We start from the raw sequence: 22,568 nt of genomic DNA on the forward strand, positions 1-22,568 counted from the left end.
GGGGTAGTTGTTGCTCATCTCCCAGGCCACAACCACACTCAAGTCATTCATACGTTCTGTAAATGTATTTAAGGCTTGGGGCGATAACATTCATTAGGATAATAAATATGAACGCTAAACACAAAATGACAATATTCAGCTGAAAAGTTTTGTTTTTTTTTAAATAAAATTCGGCTCTTATATTCTAAGAGCCATAAAAATTGCAAATCTTGCAGTACAGTAGCAGAAAGCTTAAGTAAAAAGAAAATTACATTTGGTAATGAAAGAAGTAAAATCACTGCGATGCAGGGATTATTGAATCATTGTATGTTTATATAGTAGTTATGGTGGGGTATTCCATGCTTGAATTTAACGCATCAATTTGACATTGGTCTTGTTTATATGCATCAAGTTCAGAAAAAAAGCATAAATTTTGACTTTGAAAATCACGCAGAAGCCCTGATATTGATCGGATGTTATCTCCTCAGTAATTCAAAGATGAGAAGACTCGAAAAATGGAGAAATGTAATTACCCAACTTCTCCGTCCAGAGATGGTATTTGGAATAGATCACAAACTTTGCAGTAATCCGCGGGACTATTTTTCCTCCATATTTCTAACTTTCATACCTCCTGTTAAAGGTCATTTAAAATCACCAAAGATCTCGATTATCAATAAATTTGAGAAACCGTACAAATATAACTTAATCCTTCCCTCAATCTTTTTAGTGAGGATTTATATTTTTTCGACTCGTTACTTATGGAAAAAAAGGTTTTTCTAAGCTTTAAAGCTGCATTTAACGATATGAAACTGAAGTCACGTGAGTTCTCGAGCCAATTGGACCCTCTGTTACCAGGGAAAAACACTTGACTCAAGCTCCTCCATTCAACGGCTCTTGTTTTAGGACTTGCTCAAGTGCACAGATTTTATCCAGGGACTTGAACTTTTGTCTCTTGTAGTCAATAAAAAGCTACAATTAATAATAATAAAACTTTTTTTCCGCAGGAGCGTTGTTGGTCATTTTTAAATTCACCAGCTCCCTCGTTTTAAGATGGCTGGCGATGATAAAACTAACCGCAGTCATATTATTGTCCGCCCTTTCCTCTCCATGCCATAATATGACCGGGAGCAGCCTAGAACAAATTCGAACAAACCCTTTCTTTTATTTACGCTATTTTCTAAAGCGAAGCCTGTGATTGGCCGAGGAAATCGGAAGTAGTAACAGTAATACGGAAGTGCAGCAGCAATGTGTCAATGTGAAAGCACCCTGCAAGGGTTTTTTTTAATTTATGCATAAAGGTTAAGTTAAGGTTTTGTTCGTGTGTTTAGAAAACATGGCTTGCTTTTTCAGGAGAAAAATCGCGGAGAAGGTAATGCGGCTGGGAGTCTCAGATTTTCACAAACCTGTGTGCTAATGCTATCATGTTTTGACCCTGCAGGGCTGTGATTGAACACTTACAATGTTTATCTGGTGTTGTGTTTTAATGTCTAGCTGGGTAGAGCGCTGCAGCAGTCAGAGGATGTTTTCATTCCAGCTCTGACAGCAGTTCCAGTCCTGAAGAAACAGTTAAGTCTGTTTGTGTCGCTCACTGCTAACCTGTAGGATGCTATAAGTATGTTTTGTCCTCTCACCTGTTTGTCAGAGACTTTAAAAAAAAGTTGTGATCCTCAGGCAGGGAGCCGATTTCAGGCTTTTAATTGGAACCCTGAGAGCCAGTGGGATTTTACCATCCAGTGGAGACATTCAGGTGCAGACAGAAAACTTGGCCACTCAGGTGAGATTAAACCACCCTTAGACAGTCACCATTCCTCTTCACGTGTAACTCCACCGCATGTATATATTTTTGGTGGAGGTCATGGTAATACCCGCGGCTTAAAGTGAGGCCCTTAAAGAAATTGTTTGCTCCAGACAAAGAAGTTAAAGAAGCAGACTGGTTTAACCTGAAGCCTAACCTGTAACATGAACTGTAAGACTGTGACAGGCTGAGCTGCCTGTAGCCGAAGCTCTCACTGCTTGCGATCTATTTCATTCCTCATTGTTCCAAACAGGCCAGTCTTTCAGCTTAATGTGCATCCAAGTTTATCAGTTCCTTTAAGCACCGTAACCATGTGTTTATGACAGTTGGACATTGCAAGACAGTCATATAATTGTATAATCTGTTCCTACAGATTATACAATTAATCTTCCTCAATTCAATGAGTTCTAGTTTGTGTTTGTCTCATATACATTAGATGAAGCTTTAATTTGTTTTTAGTAGGTAATTCACACTTTATCTTTCAGTTGAAGCAGGACAATGTGGTGGAACACATCTCAGCTGCACGTGGAATTATCAACTTTAAAGTTAATCGCAAGCTTCTTGCTCAGGTTTGAGTTTCCACTCACACAGTGACAGCTTAAGCAAACAAAACAAAATGAAACAAAAAAACTTCCACAGCTTCTGCTGTGATCACAGTCCCTCTCCACTTTATCTGTTCCAGAAATTGTTGGAGCCATTTGGAAATGGGGAGAATGATAAATTTGGGTTAAATAGTGAACTTTTCAATACTCTCACGACAGGAACGACGTTAGTGGAGTACAGGTAAGTTTGTTTTTCAGTTTTATTTATATGGCGATAAATTTAAATGCGGCCTCTTTGTTAAAACGGGGGAAGGATTCTGTATGTCTCCCCCTTATTTTAACGTACACACCCTGACTATGTAACTAGGTACGCCTGTTCAACTGCTCATTAGTGTAAACATCTAATCAGCCAATCACATTACAACAACTTTGTGTATTTAGCCATGTGAACATGGCTAAGGCAACCTATGGAAGTTCAACCTAAGTGTAAGAATGAGGCAGCATAATAACACAGCTTGTCACAAAGCTCAAATGATCTCAAACTGGTCTCTTGAACATGACAGTGAGTTCACTGAAATGCCCTCCACAGTCACTGAACTCAATCTAATAAAGCAGATTTGGGATGTGGTAGAACAACGTGGATGTGCAGCTGACAAATCTTTAACAACTCTGTCATGTCATTGCTTAAATATGGACCAAACTCCCTGAGGAATTGTATCCAGTGCCTTGTTCTTTGGAATAAGAAAAAGTGGCTAATGTAGCTATTGAGTGTATTCATTTCCACTTAACAGACAGAGTTGATATGTTGATATGCTTACAGCTCTCCAAACATTGCCAAAAAATTCCATGCTGGACACTTGCGGTCCACAATAATTGGTGAGTATAAACTAAACTGATAATAATAATAATAGTACAATTATTATTATTAACTGAAATGCATGTGAGCTACATATTAAATCGAGCCTTACCAATGAACTTATTACTGATTACAAAAATGTGCACAAAAGGGTTTAAAATGATTTTTATTTTGTCATCTTGAGCAACAAGTTTCGTTTTTTTTTTAACCGTGAGTCCGCACAGTTTTACCTTTTAATTATCAGGAAATCTTCAAAATATTTATATTGTTAGCTTGAAGAAGAAAATTAAGACCCGATGTGTCATTACTAGATTTTCAAATTCTTAAATAGCAAATAGTTTTTCAGCAAGTGTAAAAAAAAAATATATAAACTCTATCTTCAGGTAACTTCATTGCTAACCTTAAACAGTCACTTGGAAATGATGTCATTCGAATGAACTACCTTGGAGACTGGGGGATGCAGTTTGGTGAGTTGGTCAGAAAATTACTCCACAGTGAGGGATTATCTTTTGTTTGTTTGTTTGTTTGTTTGTTTGTTTGTTTGTTTGTTTATTAAAACGTCAAGGACAAGTAACCTGTCTTGGATTTCAGGTTTGCTGGGAGCTGGATTTGGGCAATTTGGAAGTCCGGAAAAATTAAAACAGAATCCCTTACAGCATTTGTTCGAAGTGAGTTTGGATGTTTGGAGAAAGACCCAATAGATGCTCTCTGACTCTCAAATTTATATTTAAGCACTGAATGAGCCTCAGTTGCATGTTTAGAAGATGTTGTTTTAGTGTTATATTCTAAATGCTGTTTAAAAAGGCATTTTTAAACAGCGCCAGTGTTTGTTTTTTTTGCTTTTCAGGTTTATGTTCGAGTAAACAAAGAAGCAGAGAACAATGAGGATATGAAACAGGCTGCCAGAGACTTCTTTAGACAGCTGGAGCAGCACGAGAGCCATGTTGTCTCCTTATGGCAGCAGTTCAGAGACATCACAGTGAAGGAGTATCAGGACATTTATGAGGTTAGAAAGCTGCCAGGCAGCTTGGTAACAGCTTGAGTCTCTAAAGATAGAAACTTGAAATGAGAAATAAAAATGTTTAACAGTTGACTGCCATGGAGCACGACTGAGATTGATTTAAAATCTCTCCAGCGGTTGGGGGTCCACTTCGACGTTTATAGCGGGGAGTCCTTTCACCAGGATCAGGCCCAGGAGGTGGTGCAGCAGCTGCAGAGCCGGGGCCTGCTGAAGACATCTGAGTATGTGGCGACCTTCGATTGGTAACTGGTGTGTCTAACACCAAGTAAACATGTGCTAAGAGGCCACTGATTAGTCAGAGTTCAGCTTCCCTACAAACAGAATACAAATAGATTTTAACAGATGGGGAAGTTTATTTGCAAAAAGTGTGTCCATCTTTAAGCAAGGCTTTAAACTGCGAATAACATATATTTAATTGTGAAGGTGTCGTCGATCCCCGATGCATCAGTCATTCATTTTGGAGCCATTTGGAGATGTCACAGAACTTTTTATAGCTCTGTTTTTGATCTCGTTCAGCTCTACAGGGAAATATCTGGCTCTTTGGCTAATACATTCTCCTCTGTGCTCACCTGTGTCTGCCAGCTCTTTGGTGCTCAGCAGGTTGTGTCCTGTTGGTTTTTAGAGCTTTACTTTGAAAAACGAGAGCAACGGCTGAACCAAAACAGTTAAGCTGGACGGCAGAGAGATTAAATTTGAAAGGAAATACAGATTCACATAGTTATCTACCAGTTTATTGCTACATGCCACCCCTTGTATAATGATATTGTTAAAATATTTACCTAAGCCCAGACTTCTCTCACCCCATACACCTTTTCCAGCTCTATCAGATAACCAAAACACTTCAACTGGCTCATTTTACTGTGCAGGAGCCAGTTGAAGTGTTTTTTTTTACAACACACTATGTTGACTTAAAAAAAAGATCAAAGGTCCAGTTTACCCTTTCCTGTACAGGATCACCCGCATCACAACCTAGAATCAGGCCCAGGGTACCGGCTCAAGGCAGAGGGTTTGGAAGCTACTTGGGTCTGCCCTCCCGTGAACTCACAGGAGGAGTGTAGGGATTCAGTGCTTAGTAGCTTAAAAATGAAATACAGTAAAATATGCATAGATTCAACAGCTGAGCCTGACCCTATGTCTTCTGGACATAATGATTTTTTTTTTCTGTTGACAGGAAGGGCACTGGTGTGGTGGATCTTTCCCCCAATAGAGACATGACCAACGTCTGCACAGTGCTCCGCAGCGATGGTACGACTCTCTACATCACCAGGTTAGTTAGCAAGAATTGCGATCGGTACAAAATGGTGAAAGCTTTTAGTCCTTGGGATTTAAGTTTATGTGAGCCCACTGAAATTGTTAGCTGCTTTACTCTGAAAAATCGAGTGCACCTGGTAAATGATGTCTCTCCCTCTGATTTGACGCCATAAGCACTTATTTTGTATTTTCTGTTTTAGAGATATCGCTGCAGCCATTAACCGAAAGGAAAAGTACAGTTTTGATGAGATGATTTATGTGGTAAGCACACCCAAGCTCTCTTTTTTTGCCTGCTGCTTTATGCCAATAACAGACGAGGAATAGATAGTAGAAATTGAATGACTTTAATAATCATGGAGCCCAGTTTATTTTCTGCATTATAATTTTTGTTTTTTGCCGTTAATTTTTTTGAGCTGAAAACGGAGCAGAAAAATAAACTACTTTCACAACTGGTCATTTAAGTAACTTATAGCCAAGCAATCTTTGTCTAATTTGCTTTTTTTAAAAAGCAGAAGAAATGTATTGAGAAATACACCTGGACTTTCGTTTTAATGAAAAATAAATAAATAATAATTTTCTGGTAATTTTCTCAAAACAAGTAGTAAATAATCAAGAACAGCAACTGGCAGATTAACTGTTTATGGTTAGTCTGTATGATATTCATATTTTGTATTTAATTCAGTATTTAAACTGAAAAAAAAAGTCTTTATAAGACTTAATATGAAATATTGTATTAGAAACACTAGCAGGACTTTTCTATGGAAGCTTGGAGTTATCTCAAAATTGTAACTCAATAACTTGACATTTGAAATGTTTCTTTTTCTAGACAGATAAAAGTCAAGAGAATCACTTCTCCCAGTTATTCCAGATCTTGCTTGCGATGGGTCACTCTTGGGCAGATGGGTAATGTAGCATTACATAAATTCACCCATAATGCACCGGTTTAATGAAAACTAATTAATGTCAGCTCTCAATCGTATTTTTGCACATTATGTTTATGAAAGACTTGAAATTAAAGATGCATTTAAGGCTGGAATGACAGTAAACCTCGGCTCAGTAATTACAGGATTTCCACGGTCTCTCTTGTAATTCAATGAAGATAGATTCAGCATTACTTTACTCCTCCCACCCAAAACAGGCAGCTGTTGTAATTAGAAACAGAATGAAATTCTGCTGTCTCATGATGTCTGTGTGATGGTGCTGGCAACTTTGTGTTGGCCTTAATATTTAAGCCAACTTCAGGCTTCTATTCCACATTTCACTTAAATTTTCTGCCACTTGTAGTTATTGCTTTTTTTCTTTTAAAGTTACACTTAGAAAAAAATAATAGGATACATTTGTGAATGTACATGCATATCATGAGTTTATAAAGTGCTTAAAATGAGTGCTTCTAATAGTATTAAAAACATGATTTTAGGTGTCGGCACGTGTCCTTTGGTCTGGTGCAGGGCATGAAGACCAGGGCCGGTGAGGTGGTGTTTCTGGAGGACGTGCTGGACGAGGCTCGGGCCAGGATGCTCAACAACATGAGCCGATCAAACAGTAAGCCTATCACACATTAGGCAGTTATATAACAGTAAAAGAGTAAATAAATACTTATGTGTCCTTTAAGTACTGTTATGTGCCTTTCTCCAAAAGTTGATTCTTTTCATCTGGGCAAAGTGTTTTCAGTGGGAGAAACGTTTCGTCACTCATTCAAGTGACTTCTTCAGTCTCAGCTGACTGCAGGTTTCCCCAGTCTTATAAACTTGGATGAGTGACGAAACGTTTCTCCCACTGAAAACGCTACGCCCAGATGAAAAGAATCAACTTTTGGAGATTTACTTACCTGGATGATTGAGAATGCATCAAGACGTTATGTGCCTTTAAAAACAAAATCAGCACTTCAGTCCTCAATCGAATGGTGTGCAGGAGTTTTGCTTTTATCTGTAATTGTTGTCAATTGCATTTTGCAACAAGAAGATGGCGCTCTTCTCTAAAATGAGCTTGATTTACATTTTTATGTGATGAGCAGGGATGGGTATTGATAAGATTTTCACGATTCAGATTCCATTTTCGATTCTGTTTAACGATTCGATTCTTTATCGATTCTTTTTTTTTTTTTTTTTTTTTTTAAAGGAGAACACAAAGGTCGAATAGCTTAGAACTTTGTTTTATATCTTCTCTTTGAACAAGATAGAAATTTAGGAGTAGCATGGCCTTACAAACCCAACAGTGAGATCTTAAGAGATCCTTAAGAGATCCACAGCCTATGGCTCTTCCATGGGGTGTCACAAGGTCCCCGGGGGAAAAAATTGTAAATGTAAAATAATAAAATAAATACTCTTCTGTAGCAATAACAAAGTATAACGCGCTGTGTCTCCTGCCAGGTAAATGACGCTACGCAACGTGGTGACGTCATTCGGGGCGACTGGAATCGATAAGGGAAACGTTTGCAAAAATGGCAAACAATGGCAAACAATAAAAAAGAAATTGAAACAGTGGGAACCGGTTCTCAACAAGAACCGGTTTTCGATACCCATCCCTAGTCTGAAATCTATCCTCCTGTAAGCAGCTAAGCACATTTTTCTCCCACAATGAACTACACATGCCAAAAAAGGGGTGGTCAGAGTTGATAAGAGCTGAAACTACTTAAGGTTAAGGCCTTTAGAAAAATGCCTCCTTAAAAAAGTACAAAGACTGGTATGTATTGTGACATATTATTGAACTGAGACACATTCTTATCGTTGACTCAACACTTACTTATTCCATGATTACTGTGGGATTGGCACATGTCAGAACAAGGGCTGTTTTGTTGTGTCACTGACTAAATTTAAATCTTTCCACAGCAACAAAGGAATTGGAAAACCCAGAGGACACTGCAGAGAAAGTAGGAATCAGTGCCCTAATAATCCAGGTTTAGTATTTTTATTTAATAATACTGCTAGTATTCAGCAACCAGCAGCTTCATTCATTGATCTGTGTGTGTGATTAATGTTATGATTGGGAGTTTCAGGTCTTTAAGTCAGACCGATAATAACATATTGGCCATTAACTGATATTCTAAGTTTGCTAAATGTTCAAAATTAGTGGTCATAAAGATCTAAAAGAATAATGTAAATCACATATTTGTTAAATAATTAAGACTTTGTTTCAATAGTACAAAAGAAAATAAACAAGATTATTACACTGTCAAGTATAATATTCCACCACTGGCTGCTTCATTTCTCGGTCTTAGTGATGATGCGGTGACTCCTCCTTTCAGGAGTTTTAGCATTAAAGCAACATTTTTTTTTTCTTAGTTTCTGGCCTTCATCGGGCCTATCACGAGCCAAAACCCATCAGTTAAGCAGTAAAGTCCTGTTGATGCATTACCTTTCTCACACCTTTCCTCCTCTCTGTGCACTTTGCAAGTAGGCGTTAACGTGCCTGAAAACTCTGTTTTAGGACTTCAAAGGCCCCCTGCAGTCAGACTATAAGTTTAACTGGGACCGGATGCTGCAGGCTCAGGGTGACACTGGTGTCTTCCTTCAGTACACACATGCTCGACTCTGCAGGTCTGAGATTTCTAGTATTGATACGTTTTCATTTTGGATCCTCTATCCATTAATCTATTCAGTCATTTATTTTGGAAATTGAGAAATAACAGAGAAACATTTGAAAGACTTAACACTTTAGATGCATGTCTGACATCCTTAATTCCAAAAGGTCAACAGGATATTTGTCATGTGATTCACATATAATCCTGTTATTACAGTTTAAAGCAGACAAACAAAGGTGTAGAGGCAGTTGCCTTCGACCCATCTCTTCTATCTGAGCAGACGTGTACTGCCATCCTACAGCACCTCCTTCGGCAAGCACTTTCTGAACATCTGTTCATTTGTCAATGTCAATATTTGTTCTACGTTTACAAAACTGTCCCTTTATTTGCAGTTATGACGAGGTATTGTACCAGTCAGCTCAGGATCTGCAACCTAAGCACCTTGTCAACTTCTTGCTGAAGCTGTGGTAAGGGACAGGATGCCAGTTGTGCTACTTGGCAAGCCCTTACAGTCATAAGTTAACATTAGTAGTAAATATGTACAGAGGTGTGTCCTTACTCTCTTTCGTGTCTTCCAGCCACCTGATTGCTTCAGCGCACAGAGAGCTGCCGGTAAAAGGAAGCCCTGAGGCTGTTGCACAGGTACAAAGAAAACAGAGTTAAGCAAACTTCTGTTTCTCCTCTTAAACCTGCCAAAAATACTACATTGAACAGCCACAATGGAGTTGATTTTTGTATAGCCTTTTAATGCATGGTTCTATAAGTTCTTATGCAACAACCTGTTCTTCTCACACATGAACATATTAAGAGAAACTGGCTGGGACATTGTCTGAAACTGCCAAATTAGCACAGTCACATGCACCACAAGCTTTGTACTGAGGAGGTGACAGGTTGAGGGGCATTTACTGTCTGATTTGACTGTTTTGGAAATTTTTCAAGATTTTAAAAGGTCTAGAAAATTAATTATAGCTACATTCTGGCAAGAATACCCAAGAGATTTATACCAAGAAAATTACATGAAAATGAATAACAGAAGGGCTTATTAGTGGGGTTCAAAGATGAAATTTGGACAAAGTTAAAGATGCCTTACCCCTCACGGGACTCTTCTTTGACTAATCAAACATTGTGTTTGCTTGTAGAAAACATTGGTCAGCCAATAGAATTTCTGTTTAATAGTAGGAGCACTGCTTACAGATATCAGCATAATGAAAACATAGATGGTCTATACTAATATCAGTGGTAGATACTTAGGTTTGTCAGTGCAATTGTAAGCCTGACAAATGTTAAAGTGTAAAAAGCTACCTTATTATCAAGGGATCAACACAGTAGCTTCACATATTTTGGCTTTTTTTTTTTTTTTTTTTTTTTAAATACCCTTCCTGATGTCTTCTCTCTAGAGTCCAACTCATTCACATATTTGACTGATAACCAAATGATCCCCATCTTTTGGTAGCCGGTCAAATATGTGAATCACTACATGAGTCTTTAAAATATGCTATACTGATCTCTTTGTTTCCCTGCGAGAACTGATTGTATTTGCAGTCACTGTTACATCTGTCACTACATATGTAAGGGCATTGCTAACAACAGTTTTGCAACCTGAAAACTGCTTCATTCTCCTCATATCCACAGGCAAGGTTACGACTGTTCAGCGGAGCATGCTCAGTCCTGGCCAACGGGATGAGAATCCTGGGCATCACACCAGTAAACAAAATGTAAAAACCACATCGGTGTGTGTCAGTGTTCTTTTCAGTGCTGCAACTATTGTTGATTTGTATTCTAAAAACAGAGCCTTATATTGTCAAAATAAAATTATGCTAGTCTGTAGGATTGGGTCTAGTCTGTATTCAGAAAAACACTTCTCTGCTAATAAAAACTGTACAATTACCTTCATTACGAGACAACACTGAAGTGATTAAAAAAAATATTAGAAAACAAGATGGGGGAGGTGGATTATGCATGCAGTCTGTGATTTGGGCACATTCAGAGTAAGGACTAAGTGATTTGGAGTTAAGTCACTCGTATTGCACAGTTTAAAGACCAATTATTAACACTGGATTATTAAATAAAATAAAGACAATATAGTACTCCCAATTTAAAAAAACAAAACACACAGGGAGCATAATAGTAAACCCCTTATGCTACTTATTGTGGCTGAAGATTGGATTCCAATTCCAAGAATTCACCGGTTAGGGTATAGATTCGCGAGCTTACTGGTAGCTAGCTATAAGCAGTTTCCAAAAAAAAACTACAAAAAACCCAAACTCCCCCACCCCCTTTTTATAAAAACAAAAAACCCACTAAGATTCTTCAAAGTATTCAGAGACTCAGTTCACGGTTCCATCTGATGATGTCGACACAAAGCAGATCCAACTCTAACCTCAAATGAGGAAAGGCTTCCTTCATCCTGGTCCAGCATAGAAATGTCTGATGTCAGTCAGCACCTCACACAGAAATTAGTTTCTGTTTGTCTTCTAAATTTGTATCCTTCCAGGTTAATCTGGATGTGTCTTGCTTTGGAAGTCCATACAGGTATATGGAAATGCAGACAAAGAATGCTCCAGAGGCAAACGTCATAGCTGCACAGGAGGGTAAAAAAGCAAAATGACATTTCCATTATTAAAAAAAAATAAAAAAGGAAGATTAATGGTTTTAATGAAAGCCGGTGTATACCAAATCATTTCATATAAAAACATAGTCAAACCTTCTGTTAGTTTCAAAATGGAAAGAAAACATGCAGGGAGGCTGAAAGGTAGCACTGACTGTTGCCAATATTTTTAATTATGTGAATCTAAGCTGCTGTGCACAGTGTTTTAAGCTGTTAATGTCAATAATAGAGTATAATTGAGGCTTTAAGCTACTTTTCAAAACTTTTCTAGAAAGTTACAGGAGACTGTGGGATCTGCAAAGTGTTACTGGATGTTTTACACAGATAAAAGAGGGACGAAGCAACACGATTTTGACCATTAGTAAAAATTTGTGTTTATATATTTAATATCTGATTCCAAGAGTGATCTACTCTATATTTGACCCACTACTTTATCAAGTACTAGAGAGGTTTACAGTTCAAATAAAAGAACAAAAATCATTAACCACAATATACTCTTACTTAATGAATTGGCTGGATTCAAACTGTGGTTATGAGAAACTTACTTATTTGTAGTCCAAACAAGATTACAGATGCCACCATTGAGAGGACAATTGCAGCTGCAGCAGAAAAGCCTTTCATGATGTTATCAGTGTACTTCACTACCACTGATGTGTACAGGCCACCTACACTGGCCAAGACTGAAAGCACAAGCAGAGCAGAGTCAGACAAAAAAGGTACAAGGAAAGTAAAAGAAAGGTACTTCTTCCTCAAGATGTCATACTTACATACTACAAAGAACACCCAAGGTGTGTAACCAAAGAAGAATCCTTTCTCCATGACCCTCTCTCCATCAGTCATGTAAACACCGATCAAGGTGATCACTATGCCGGACAGGTACATCTGAATGTTTCTCACCCACAGGGATGTCTCTGAGCTCTTCAACACTTTCTCAAAGTACACACCTTAAAGTAAATACCAGACTGTCAGATTCAAAGGTTCAAAGTACAGCAGCAGTAAAAGTAAAATCCATCTACTTTAGAGAAAATATCATCAGGCATGTGTGCAGATCGTGGGTTTTGTTGGCGTTTTCTTAGTTGCCAAACGTATTTCTGGATTTTACTTGACAGTTAAGCCAATACTGAAAGTCAAATCATCAGCACTGGTCTTACCTGCAAAACCAGAGCAAAGGACAGCAACTGCAATGGCAATGAACCCAATAACAGGATTCTGTTCAATCTGTGAAAAAAGGATCAATGATGAACTACAGAACAGATGATACAGCTTGTAAATTAAAGAGATTTTTAAAATGAATGTTAATTTACTGCTAGTGGTATCACAGGAAATTAAGAGTGGTTTACTGAGTAACCAGGATAGTGTAACATGCCGCCCCACCTGAACTTTAGTGGCCTCTGCAGGTTTCCACTGAACCAGTGTAACGCCTCCACAGAGCATAAAGACGGAAAACCATTGCAGCCGGTTGAGAGAGCGGTTCAGCATGAGCACTGTACACAAGGCTGTGCACGGGATCTTCAGCTGATAGGTGACCTAAAAAGGATTTTGAACTAAATATTATAACTTCACACATAGATGTAGAATTTGTTTCCCTAAATATGTTGTACACTATTAGCATTTCAGCCTGAAAAGCAAAAGCCAAAGTGATCTTAAATTCACTGCCTACAAATCTCTCTCAAAAATGTGTCAAAAATGCAATTTACTGAACGCTTTCTGAGGTATAAACTGCACATAAACTGAGCTTCATTTTGCCACAAATACTTGTGCAACAAACCCTTTGACTATAAGGGGAAAGTCCCACTTGACATAAGGAGGATATCAAACTTCTTGGATCCAAAATATACCAAGTACTTAAAAAATATAAAACAAAAAGGAAACTTTATCAAGCAGTTATCTATAGAATTTAGTTGCTACTGATATAATTAAATGCGTGTAACAAGACCTGTGTAAATGATGACGTGGACTGTCTCCACAAGAGCCACACGTCAAACCCAGATTCACATAATACCTGATAAACTGCTACATCCAGATTACTCAGGGCGATGAAAGCCATATTATTCTGAACTGCATACACCACCGAAGGCACGCTGAGTTTTAGCAGTTCTTTAGGGCTGCAGAAGATGTGTTCCTGTAAGGTGGCTTTTAGTTTGATGAGACTTGCCGTTTCCCTGGGAGAGGAAAAGTGAAAAACAACAGATGAATGGACGAAGAAGAAATTTTTGGTAAATGATCAAACCATTGTTATTTGTATGTTCTGCATGACATGATATGTTTGTTTTATCTGAGGGGTTTATTCATGAAACAAGATTAACAAGTCTCTTAGTATGTGGTGAAGGTGTGTCTCCATTTGTGTGGCTACAATGGCACGACAACTTATGACAAAGACAATCTGCAGTTAGGTTCAGACTGGAAATGGCACATATTTTCTTTTCAGAATCACCTCCAATTACTCTTTGGAATTTCTCTTGAAGAAATCCAGTTTATACGTAATAAGTTACTGAGGTGCATTTTATTGGCACTGACAAACGAAAGCACGCAACAGGAATTTATACACAGTCATGTGTTACAGTGCTGGAATTGCAGCTTATAGAAGACGGATCAGTTTATTTGTAGTGCAAATTACTTGCACTCTCATTTGGACAAAACGAATATAATTTCCATATTTTTTTTATAGCCTTATTAAAAATAAATCTCAATATTGTGTTTCTCTGACAAATTCTGACTGACATTGATCTATTTTGTGTGGAAAACGTTAGGTATAGAAAAAGAAAATGAAGCAAAGACCATTAATAACCACTCTGCTTCTCTTTGACTGGTTTTGTTGAGCCAAAGAAAGTCTGGATATGCTGAACCTGAGCTCTGTAAATAAAGTTACAGATTGAACTACAATGTGTCTAAAGATGTTTTTCTATTATTAAAGTCTTCTTTGCTGTCTCTTTACAACTTGTCACTTGTGAGAAATTTCTGCTCTTCTTTTTCTTGGCAGCCTTTAGTTTATTATTTGGCATCAATCTGACAAAATGAATATAAAATGACAAAATGAAATGGAAAATTATAAAGGCAAAATACTGGGCTTAAATGAGCTGAAAAGGTACAAGTTTAAAGGAAATGTTATACACCAAACTATAAATCGATTTACTCGGAAAATGAGTGGCAAAGAAGATTATCTTTAGGTAAAAGCACATACATATTCTTAATGAAGCTAAGCATCATCTATTATATCTTCTAGACAAAATCTATTGGCTTATTTATCAAATGAAATTTCAATCTAGGCAACCTTAATTTATTAATATAAAGATTTATAGAGAAACATTTTTATGTACACACACACACACACACACACACACTGATTACTTTATTAGGTAATTAAACTGCTTGGCAACAAGTGCATTTGGAAAACACAACTAAGCCAATCTACTCAACTTTAAACTGAGGAATGAGGAATGGTGATTTACTTGACTCTCAACATGGCATGGCGGTTGGTGCCAGACGGGCTAGTCTGAGTATTTCAGAAACTGTTCATCTGAAGGGATTTCCATGCACAATTATCTCTTGTATTTACAGAGAATACCTCAAAAAAGAAAAAGAAAAAATCAACGAAAATGCCTTGTTTGAAGTCACATGTCAGAGAAAAATGGCCAGACTACCTCAAGCTTACAGGAAAGAGACATTAACTTAAATACCTATTCATTAGAGCCAAAGTTTGGAAAAGGTGTCTCTGAACACACAAGATTTTGAACCTCGAAGCGCGCGCGCGCGCACACACACACACACACACACACAAGGAAAAATGTTTCCTGTTATGAATCTGAGATAGCCAGAATTTGGCATAAACAACATGAAAGCCTGGATATATCCTGCTTAGACTGAGGATATTGGACCCCTTAGCATCAGCACAGCCTACCTGAACGTTATTGCCAACCGTGCCCACTACGTTATGACCACACTGAACACATCTTCTGAAAGTTGCTTCCAACAGCATGTCATAAAGCTCAAATCGTCTCAAACGGAATTCTTGAGCATGACAATGAACTCACTGCAATTAAATGACTTCCACAGTCACCGGCTTTCAATCCAATAGAGCAACTTTGAAATGTGATGTGCAGCCGAAAAATCTGCAGCAACTGCGTGATCCTATCATGTCAACACAGACTAAAATGTCCGAGGTATGTTTCCAGTAACTTGTTGAATCAATGCCGTGAAGAATAAAGACGGTTCTGAAGGGAAAGCGGAGTCCAAACCCGCATTGGCCAGTCATGTGGGTTTCTTAATCCCATACCTTACATTCTGTGGTCACTAAGGAAATAGCGGGTAGCGCCTCAAACACTTACTTTGTGAGCATCCCCAAGCTCAGCACTAACTTAATGACCTCGGCGATGCACACTGCAGTTGTGGAGAAATACAGCTCCTCTGTTGAAATGGTCCTGGTGTACCGCAGTGCCACTGTGTAGGTCGCTGCCACCAGTGTCATCACCGTGAGACAGTACACTTTGAAGATCACGCTCACATTTTCTGAGGAGAGAAAGGGGAGAAAATATTAGCTACCGCTCGTGGCACAAAATGGTATAAAGCTACATTAGCGACCGCTTTAATAATTACTTTAAGAGCAGAAACGACGCGATTATGACAGTTTATCTGTAAACTGTTCGGTTTTGCATTTTAATGTTTTGCTACCTAATGTTTTTGTCGCTCTAACGGGGTCTTACAGCTAACATTAACCAGTTGTGCTAGCTTGTGTTAACAAGTAAACTCACCGTTGGCCATAGTTGCTTCGTTCATCTACCGTCCGAGTGAATGGAGAAGTAATAATGCCGTTTATGTTACATGTCATCAAAACAACGCGTATTGCAAGCATGCAGTCAGTAGGGGAATGCCTCTCGCAGCACGTGAAACCCGTTTTCTATCTTATTCCCAGCTCCTGTGTGTCGTCATTCGTTCCGTATTACCCAGAATGCAGCGTAAATCGAGTTTACAAATGGTGCGTTTGTTTTCTACACATTGACGTCAAACTGTTAAACACAAACCATAACAATATTGCTCAATAGAATAAAGGCAATTGCTCAATAAGGTAAAAATGATTGAAACAAATGAGTATTATTAAAAAGAACATAAATAAATAAATAAATAAATAAAAGAGCATCACGTGACCCCCCTTATTGAGCAAGCGTTATTTTTCTTTTGCTTTTTTCTAAGTTTTTCTAAACTTCGGGATTAGTTCTCTAGACTTCCTGAGGTACATTAAACGCTCTTCCTTGCCCTTTGTTCTTTATTCTGTAAAGATCCCCTAGCAGTGCCTAAAGATACAGTTTAAAAAATATTTATTTCCTGTTATGTGTAGACGTAACACTGGTTCATCTACTTGAATAGATTAGTGTTACAAACTTTGGAAAGCCTTTCAGAAAGCCTGGAGAACTATTGCTCAAGAGCACTTTAAAAATTATAAGACACATTGTGTTTCTTTGAAGCAAAATATTGGCGGTATAGTGAAACATATTTTGCTTTTTTGAAACATAATATTAAGAAATGAAGGGTAACTCGACACTTCCTGTAGGTTCCTAGTAGTTAGCTGTGGTATAGTGAGAATAGTATGTAGGATTTTACTTTGGTGCCTTGAGTTTTCCATTACGACTGATATGCAACCAAACAGGTATGTCTATATAAAGTTCAATATGTTACCTTATTTGAGCTATGAGACCAGTTTAGACTGCTTTCAAACCTAGAAATTTGAACAGTCTAATGCAATATTTACAACAGTTTGTCCAGTTTATATTAAACGATGTGTCTCCTTTGATTTAGTCGATGTCAAAACTGAGCTGATAGTCTACAAAGCAAAAAATAATCTAGGATTTTTCTGTTTTATAAATGCGGTGGCATAGGGGTTAACAGGTAACCAGTTTAGGAAAATATACTTTGGTCATGACAGTAAATATACTTCATTTTACTGTGTGGCAGATATAAATATACAATATCATTAACATCTGCCAAATAAGAATTTATAATGCACATCATTAAATTTGAGGAGGAGTCATTTCAAGTAAGTATGCATAATTGTTTCCCCCTTTTTTTTCAGATTGATTTCACTTATATCAGGTTAGCTTGTCTACGTTGACTTATGAGAAAGTATTCAGTCACAAAGCATACCGAGAACTGCTTTCACTGGCCAAAATTGTAATAAACACAAGGTCTAAGCCACTGGTAATGACAATATTTAATGATAAAATGATTGTTTAAAAAGGCAAATAAACTCAGCACATTAAAAAAAGAAGAGAAAACTAACCAGATTGTGATTATTTGGGCATATTATGTAAATCTAGATATGCACACACAATAAAAAAGAGAATTAAATAACTGCATATTTGAAATCATTTATTGTTTTGCAAATAAACATATCACAAGTCTGAAATACTGAAACAAAAACATGCTTTGTTAAATAAAGGAAAATAAACTGGATAGATGAGTAGTGATGTAGTGAAATATTGGCATTTCTAACTCTGTAGAACATGTCAAATCAACTTTACTGAATTTAGGTTTATTTATATTTATAGAGTCAAATAAGAGGTATGGAAAGGTAAAGACCCCACAATATTGTTTTTGTCATTTAATAGATAAAATAAACCAAGTGACAGGCTTAAATTGCTAACCTGTCTGAATGAAAATAACCTGAATTATAACATTTTATATCAACTAATAACTCTTTTAAAGGTAATTCTCTAGCACAGCTGAGCCCATAGGGCAAAGCATCACATTGAACACTTTGTAGAAAATGATTCTTTTGCAGTATAATGTTTAACAACTCACTCTTAAAGCAAATTAGACCCATTGACAGCCTCAGCTTTCAAGATTCACTGCATTATCTTTACACAGAAATCTGAGCCTCCTGTAAGGCTGCAGGAGCCACGTCTCTTCGTCTGACAGCAGCCACCATCAGCTACACCTGCTCATCACATATTGGACATGAAGATGATTTTTAAATGGGAAGAAAAGCAACTTTATTTGCCCTTTGAGGAATAATCCCCATCAGAATTGAAAAATATCTAACACCTTGTTGTCAGTTGTTCCCACAAACACCCAGCCTGTGATATTTTGGTGTAGCTGTAGGGAGAAATGGAACACCATCAATGCAAGTCCATGTTCTGCTGCTGCTGGAGGGAAAGCTTTGGTATCCACAGATGAATATAAATGAACTCAGGAATTGTCGGTCGGGACGTGCTCGAAGCCTTCGCTCTCCCTCACCAGCGCCCTCTCCAGGATGACGCGGCCCTCCTTGTAGCGCTGGCTCTCTTCTGTGGCGAATTCGTACATCCAACCGAGTTTGCTGTTGCAGTTCTTGCAGCTGACATCACGCACCATGTGCCTCCCCGTCAGCATGACTCTGTCCTGCACCTCGCTGTGCTGCAGATTCACAACCTGGAGAACACCAACCACACGTCACTGTACTGCATAATTGCTTTTCAAAAGTGATCAATACTGAGATCATAATTATTCAACATGATTTATTCCAGGTAACTGGTTTCAGTAAATTAGAAAATATTAAAGTAGTGAAATTGGACTTTTATAGTAAAGCAAATATGAAAGAAAGGGATGAGCTGAAAGACAAAGTGAGAAAATTGTTAAAAAACAAGACAGTGATAATTTTATCTTGATTATAGTGTTTTGTTTGGAAGCCAGAATTGTAACAAACTACAGCTTGAATAATTGCACCAACTTTAAATCTCAAAGATAATCAACAAAGATTGATCCAATAACAACAATTTTGGTTTGAAACTGTTATATGTATTTTGGGTTTTACCTTCATGCAAAACATTTCTGAAAGAAAATCATCTGGACTATAATATTTATAAGTTTTGTTCACTCAAGCATAAAATATGTTTGTTTTTTTTGTTAATGGAAATAACATAAAAATGCCATCTGTTATGTAATGTACCACAGACTCTGTGCCTTAGCTAATCACAAACCAATTGTGCCTGCTTACATAGAGCTTTTCTACCCTAACACAGGACTCAAAGCACATTTTACTACAAGCCACATTCACCCATTCATATACAATTTCATACAGTGCTTTGTTCTAACTGTAACAAACACAACCAGTCCAATGCATGAATCAGCAGCAATTAGGGCAGGATAACATGCAGACTGGACGACCTGGGTTTGAACCTTCTGGCCGGTGGATGACCATCTACCTCCTGAGTCACAGCCACCCTCATTTAGGGGCTTAAGGAATCCAAAAAGAAGGAAACAAATATGGTGACTTTAAAGTTTCCTAATTTCAGTTAACCGCTATGTACTTTGACAGACTTTAACTCTTCTAATACTTCTTAATATGAAAGTAATTATTTACATAGCTGCATTAAATATACTAAACAATCACTCTATTGTTTAAGTTAAAGTATTTTAACTAAATAACATCAATGTTGTCCATCACATGAGAAACTGATGTACCTTGTTGAAGAGGAAAGCCCGGCCAGTGGCTCCGGTGAAGCGGGTGGAGATGAGCTCAGCTCGGTTGGTCAGGATGGTGTCACAGTTGGCACAAGAGAAGAGGCGAGTCCCACCGATGTGGTCCAAGAAGATACGCCCCATTTTGAAGCTTGGCCTTCATAGTGAAGAAAACAGCCCTGTTGGAGTATGCCTCTCACATCTTTCTTTAGATTGCTCTCACACATACAGTGGGTTTTAAAGTGATGAACAGTGTGAGACTCTTTGATTTTCTTTTCAAGTTTCATGTGCAAGAAACTGACAAAAAAAGCCATGTGTCAAATTGGCCACAAATAACAGAAAATATTTTACTGTCTGAATGAACACTGTCCTTTCAAATAAAAAAATAATTGAAATACTAACATCACAAAGAGATAAATCAGAGGGGTTTAAATATATAAAAAGAAATCTTTATGTGCAAGAAAACTTCCTCTTTGTTGGAGTTGCCAGATACATTTCAATTTGGTACTTTTATACATTAACAGCTGAGTCATTCCATCTGAAATCACAGTGGGCCTTTTGCTCACCCACCTCAGATTTATCGAAAAATGTCACACTCCAATGACTGGACATAGATAATGATTGCTGTGGAATATACGCGTCATATAGAAAAAAACAAAAACAGAGCAACCCACCTATTTTCATCCTTCTTTTCCCCAAATGAAATCTGAGGCCATGTTTGAAAATGAAACAACAACAACTGGTCTTCCATAAAGTTTATCGTATCACACTACTATGATAGTCCACACAATATCTGAAAGACTCGAAAATATGTTGATTAGCTCCTTTAGGTGCTTTTCGATTGTTAGCTTGTGTATTGGTAGAAAAGGGAACTCAAACAGCTTGCTTTTATTTGAGGGGGGGGGGGGGGGGGGGTATCCAGACAGAGTAATCAAAAAACAAATATTCACCACTTACTTTTAAAATAAATAAATAAATATGATTTTGTACCGTACTTGTTGTAAAATAAACAGTGGGGTTTCTGTTTTTAAAGGGACCCCTTAAAGGCATCATCAGGCCGAGAGCTTCGCCAATAACAAGGTTAGGAACATATACAAACTACGTTTCAACATCGACATCGTAAATTATAAAAAAGGATAGTTTTTATAATAAACAAAAGATTCAGCTGAAGCGGACTTATGCCAAAAACCTTCTCGGAAAACTATATGATGCCAAATGTAATGCCAAAGTCACCCAAACAATAGCTAAATAAGGATAACCTCAATAGGCCAAAGAAAACCGTTACGTGTGCTCCAAATTTCTCACCTCGTTGCGTTAGCTGAAGAAAACTCAAAAAACTACGGACGTTTCCCTTGTTTTTAGTCGCCGGGTCGTCTTTATATTCGAGTATTTTCACGTTTCCTCTATTGTTATTGCCGTCAAACTCAGCACAGAGGGCAGCGTTTGATGCGATTTCTGTTTTTTTTACCCAAGCTGCCAAGAATGATATGACAGCTTCCGTTCAGGGGCTTAAAAATAAATCCGAATCGAAACTTTATTTTTTTAATACTGAAACATTTGTGTAAATAATATTTAATTATAAATGTTAGTGCCCTGAAAAACATCTTAATTGGAACAGTAGTCATAAACCTACTTTCTTTCAGCATCTTCTTAAAATAAAGGCTTTTATTTTGAAGTTTCGTTCTCTCCAACGTTTTCCATACTATTTAGTAGCTTGACGCAGCTCCTACCTTTGACCACTAGGGAGCAACACGTCATACCAAAATAGAAACCCTTTATCAGACCCACATGACTGGATGTTGTGGTATATTTCGTTCCTGCCAATTGAAGCATAAATCCACCAGTTCATTGCTAGATAGATTACCTTCTTTGATTTTTTTTTTTTTTGATACATGAAGTACAACTACCCTTAAACTGTACAGAAAGTGTCCTTTGTAGTAAATTTCTCCTTTGTTAAATGTACTTTTCATATGTTTTCTTCATTTTAAAGTAAAGGTAAATATGTCAACGAAGGTTGAATCGCGTGCTTGTGAGCAAAAACTGCAGACCGGTTTATTTTTAGTCAAATTTTCCATTGTGCTAATCTTGCAGTAAACAGTCGGTTTACCTTACAACCAAGATTAACCAATGGGATTTACCCAGGAATGTGTCCATTCAAAATAGAACCACAGCATACTTGCACCACCTGCACCAGCTTTCATTCTGTAGCCTCATTCTCCTTCCATGGCACTTTATATCTCTTCGTCAGACTTTCGTCAGCCCCCTAAAACCCATTTCCTATGTTATAGTGAGTCAAGCCAGTTTTCCAGAATAACACGTGTAGCTCTTTAATCTCTGAGAGGACTCGTTGCATCTGCTGTCACGTTAGACTAATGTGCTCTGAACAGCCAGAAAAACAATCAGGAACATTGGACTGATTGTCAATCATTCCACTTAGTGTCATATGTGAAGGCAGTCATTTCTCCATGCATTGTCTTTTTTCCTTGTTATCTATTTTTGCCACTCTCTTGTTTTGCCACTAATCAGGGATTTGAGGGGTTTTATTGTGACTTTTATGAAAACTATT

At 37.6% G+C, this 22,568-nt stretch overlaps 3 protein-coding genes across 6 annotated transcripts; 1 reads left to right on the forward strand and 2 right to left on the reverse strand.

Moving 5' to 3' along the window:
- The first annotated feature begins 968 nt into the window (after window positions 1-968).
- On the forward strand, window positions 969-10,893 carry rars2 (arginyl-tRNA synthetase 2, mitochondrial). 3 transcript variants are annotated; one of them, XM_086264641.1, is made up of 20 exons: window positions 969-1,348; window positions 1,471-1,544; window positions 1,651-1,753; window positions 2,260-2,343; window positions 2,457-2,557; window positions 3,137-3,192; window positions 3,556-3,639; window positions 3,764-3,840; window positions 4,020-4,178; window positions 4,308-4,414; window positions 5,365-5,460; window positions 5,645-5,705; window positions 6,271-6,347; window positions 6,862-6,986; window positions 8,273-8,340; window positions 8,871-8,980; window positions 9,181-9,276; window positions 9,357-9,431; window positions 9,543-9,622; window positions 10,597-10,893. In XM_086264641.1, exons 1-20 carry the CDS (start codon window positions 1,313-1,315, stop codon window positions 10,872-10,874), a joined length of 1,947 nt encoding a protein of 648 aa, XP_086120767.1. In that variant the 5' UTR covers window positions 969-1,312; the 3' UTR covers window positions 10,875-10,893. The 3 variants fall into 3 exon arrangements, with proteins under 3 accessions (XP_086120767.1, XP_086120766.1, XP_086120765.1); XM_086264640.1 differs by having other exon boundaries at window positions 974-1,348; window positions 8,273-8,313; window positions 9,543-9,606; window positions 10,597-10,791; XM_086264639.1 differs by having other exon boundaries at window positions 1,149-1,348; window positions 9,543-9,606; window positions 10,597-10,791.
- On the reverse strand, window positions 9,015-16,527 carry slc35a1 (solute carrier family 35 member A1). The gene is made up of 8 exons (XM_086264642.1): window positions 16,321-16,527; window positions 15,898-16,078; window positions 13,575-13,734; window positions 12,947-13,099; window positions 12,724-12,790; window positions 12,340-12,516; window positions 12,118-12,252; window positions 9,015-11,543 (listed from the first exon to the last, which is right to left on the reverse strand). Exons 1-8 carry the CDS (start codon window positions 16,343-16,345, stop codon window positions 11,410-11,412), a joined length of 1,032 nt encoding a protein of 343 aa, XP_086120768.1. The 5' UTR covers window positions 16,346-16,527; the 3' UTR covers window positions 9,015-11,409.
- A 1,330-nt stretch (window positions 16,528-17,857) lies between these two features.
- On the reverse strand, window positions 17,858-21,505 carry LOC147312849 (protein yippee-like 5). Of its 2 annotated transcripts, XM_086264643.1 has the most exons (4): window positions 21,308-21,505; window positions 20,006-20,159; window positions 19,709-19,777; window positions 17,858-18,973 (listed from the first exon to the last, which is right to left on the reverse strand). In XM_086264643.1, exons 2-4 carry the CDS (start codon window positions 20,144-20,146, stop codon window positions 18,752-18,754), a joined length of 432 nt encoding a protein of 143 aa, XP_086120769.1. In that variant the 5' UTR covers window positions 20,147-20,159; window positions 21,308-21,505; the 3' UTR covers window positions 17,858-18,751. The 2 variants fall into 2 exon arrangements, with proteins under 2 accessions (XP_086120769.1, XP_086120770.1); XM_086264644.1 differs by lacking the exon at window positions 19,709-19,777 and having other exon boundaries at window positions 17,892-18,973; window positions 21,308-21,501.
- Between the last annotated feature and the right edge of the window lie 1,063 nt (window positions 21,506-22,568).

The sequence above is a fragment of the Aulonocara sp. 'chitande type north' Nkhata Bay genome, linkage group LG15 (assembly GCF_057382095.1).
Source record: "Aulonocara sp. 'chitande type north' Nkhata Bay isolate Kocher_YH1m ecotype deep benthic linkage group LG15, A_spYH_male_GT1.1, whole genome shotgun sequence".
Lineage (NCBI taxonomy): Eukaryota > Metazoa > Chordata > Actinopteri > Cichliformes > Cichlidae > Aulonocara > Aulonocara sp. 'chitande type north' Nkhata Bay.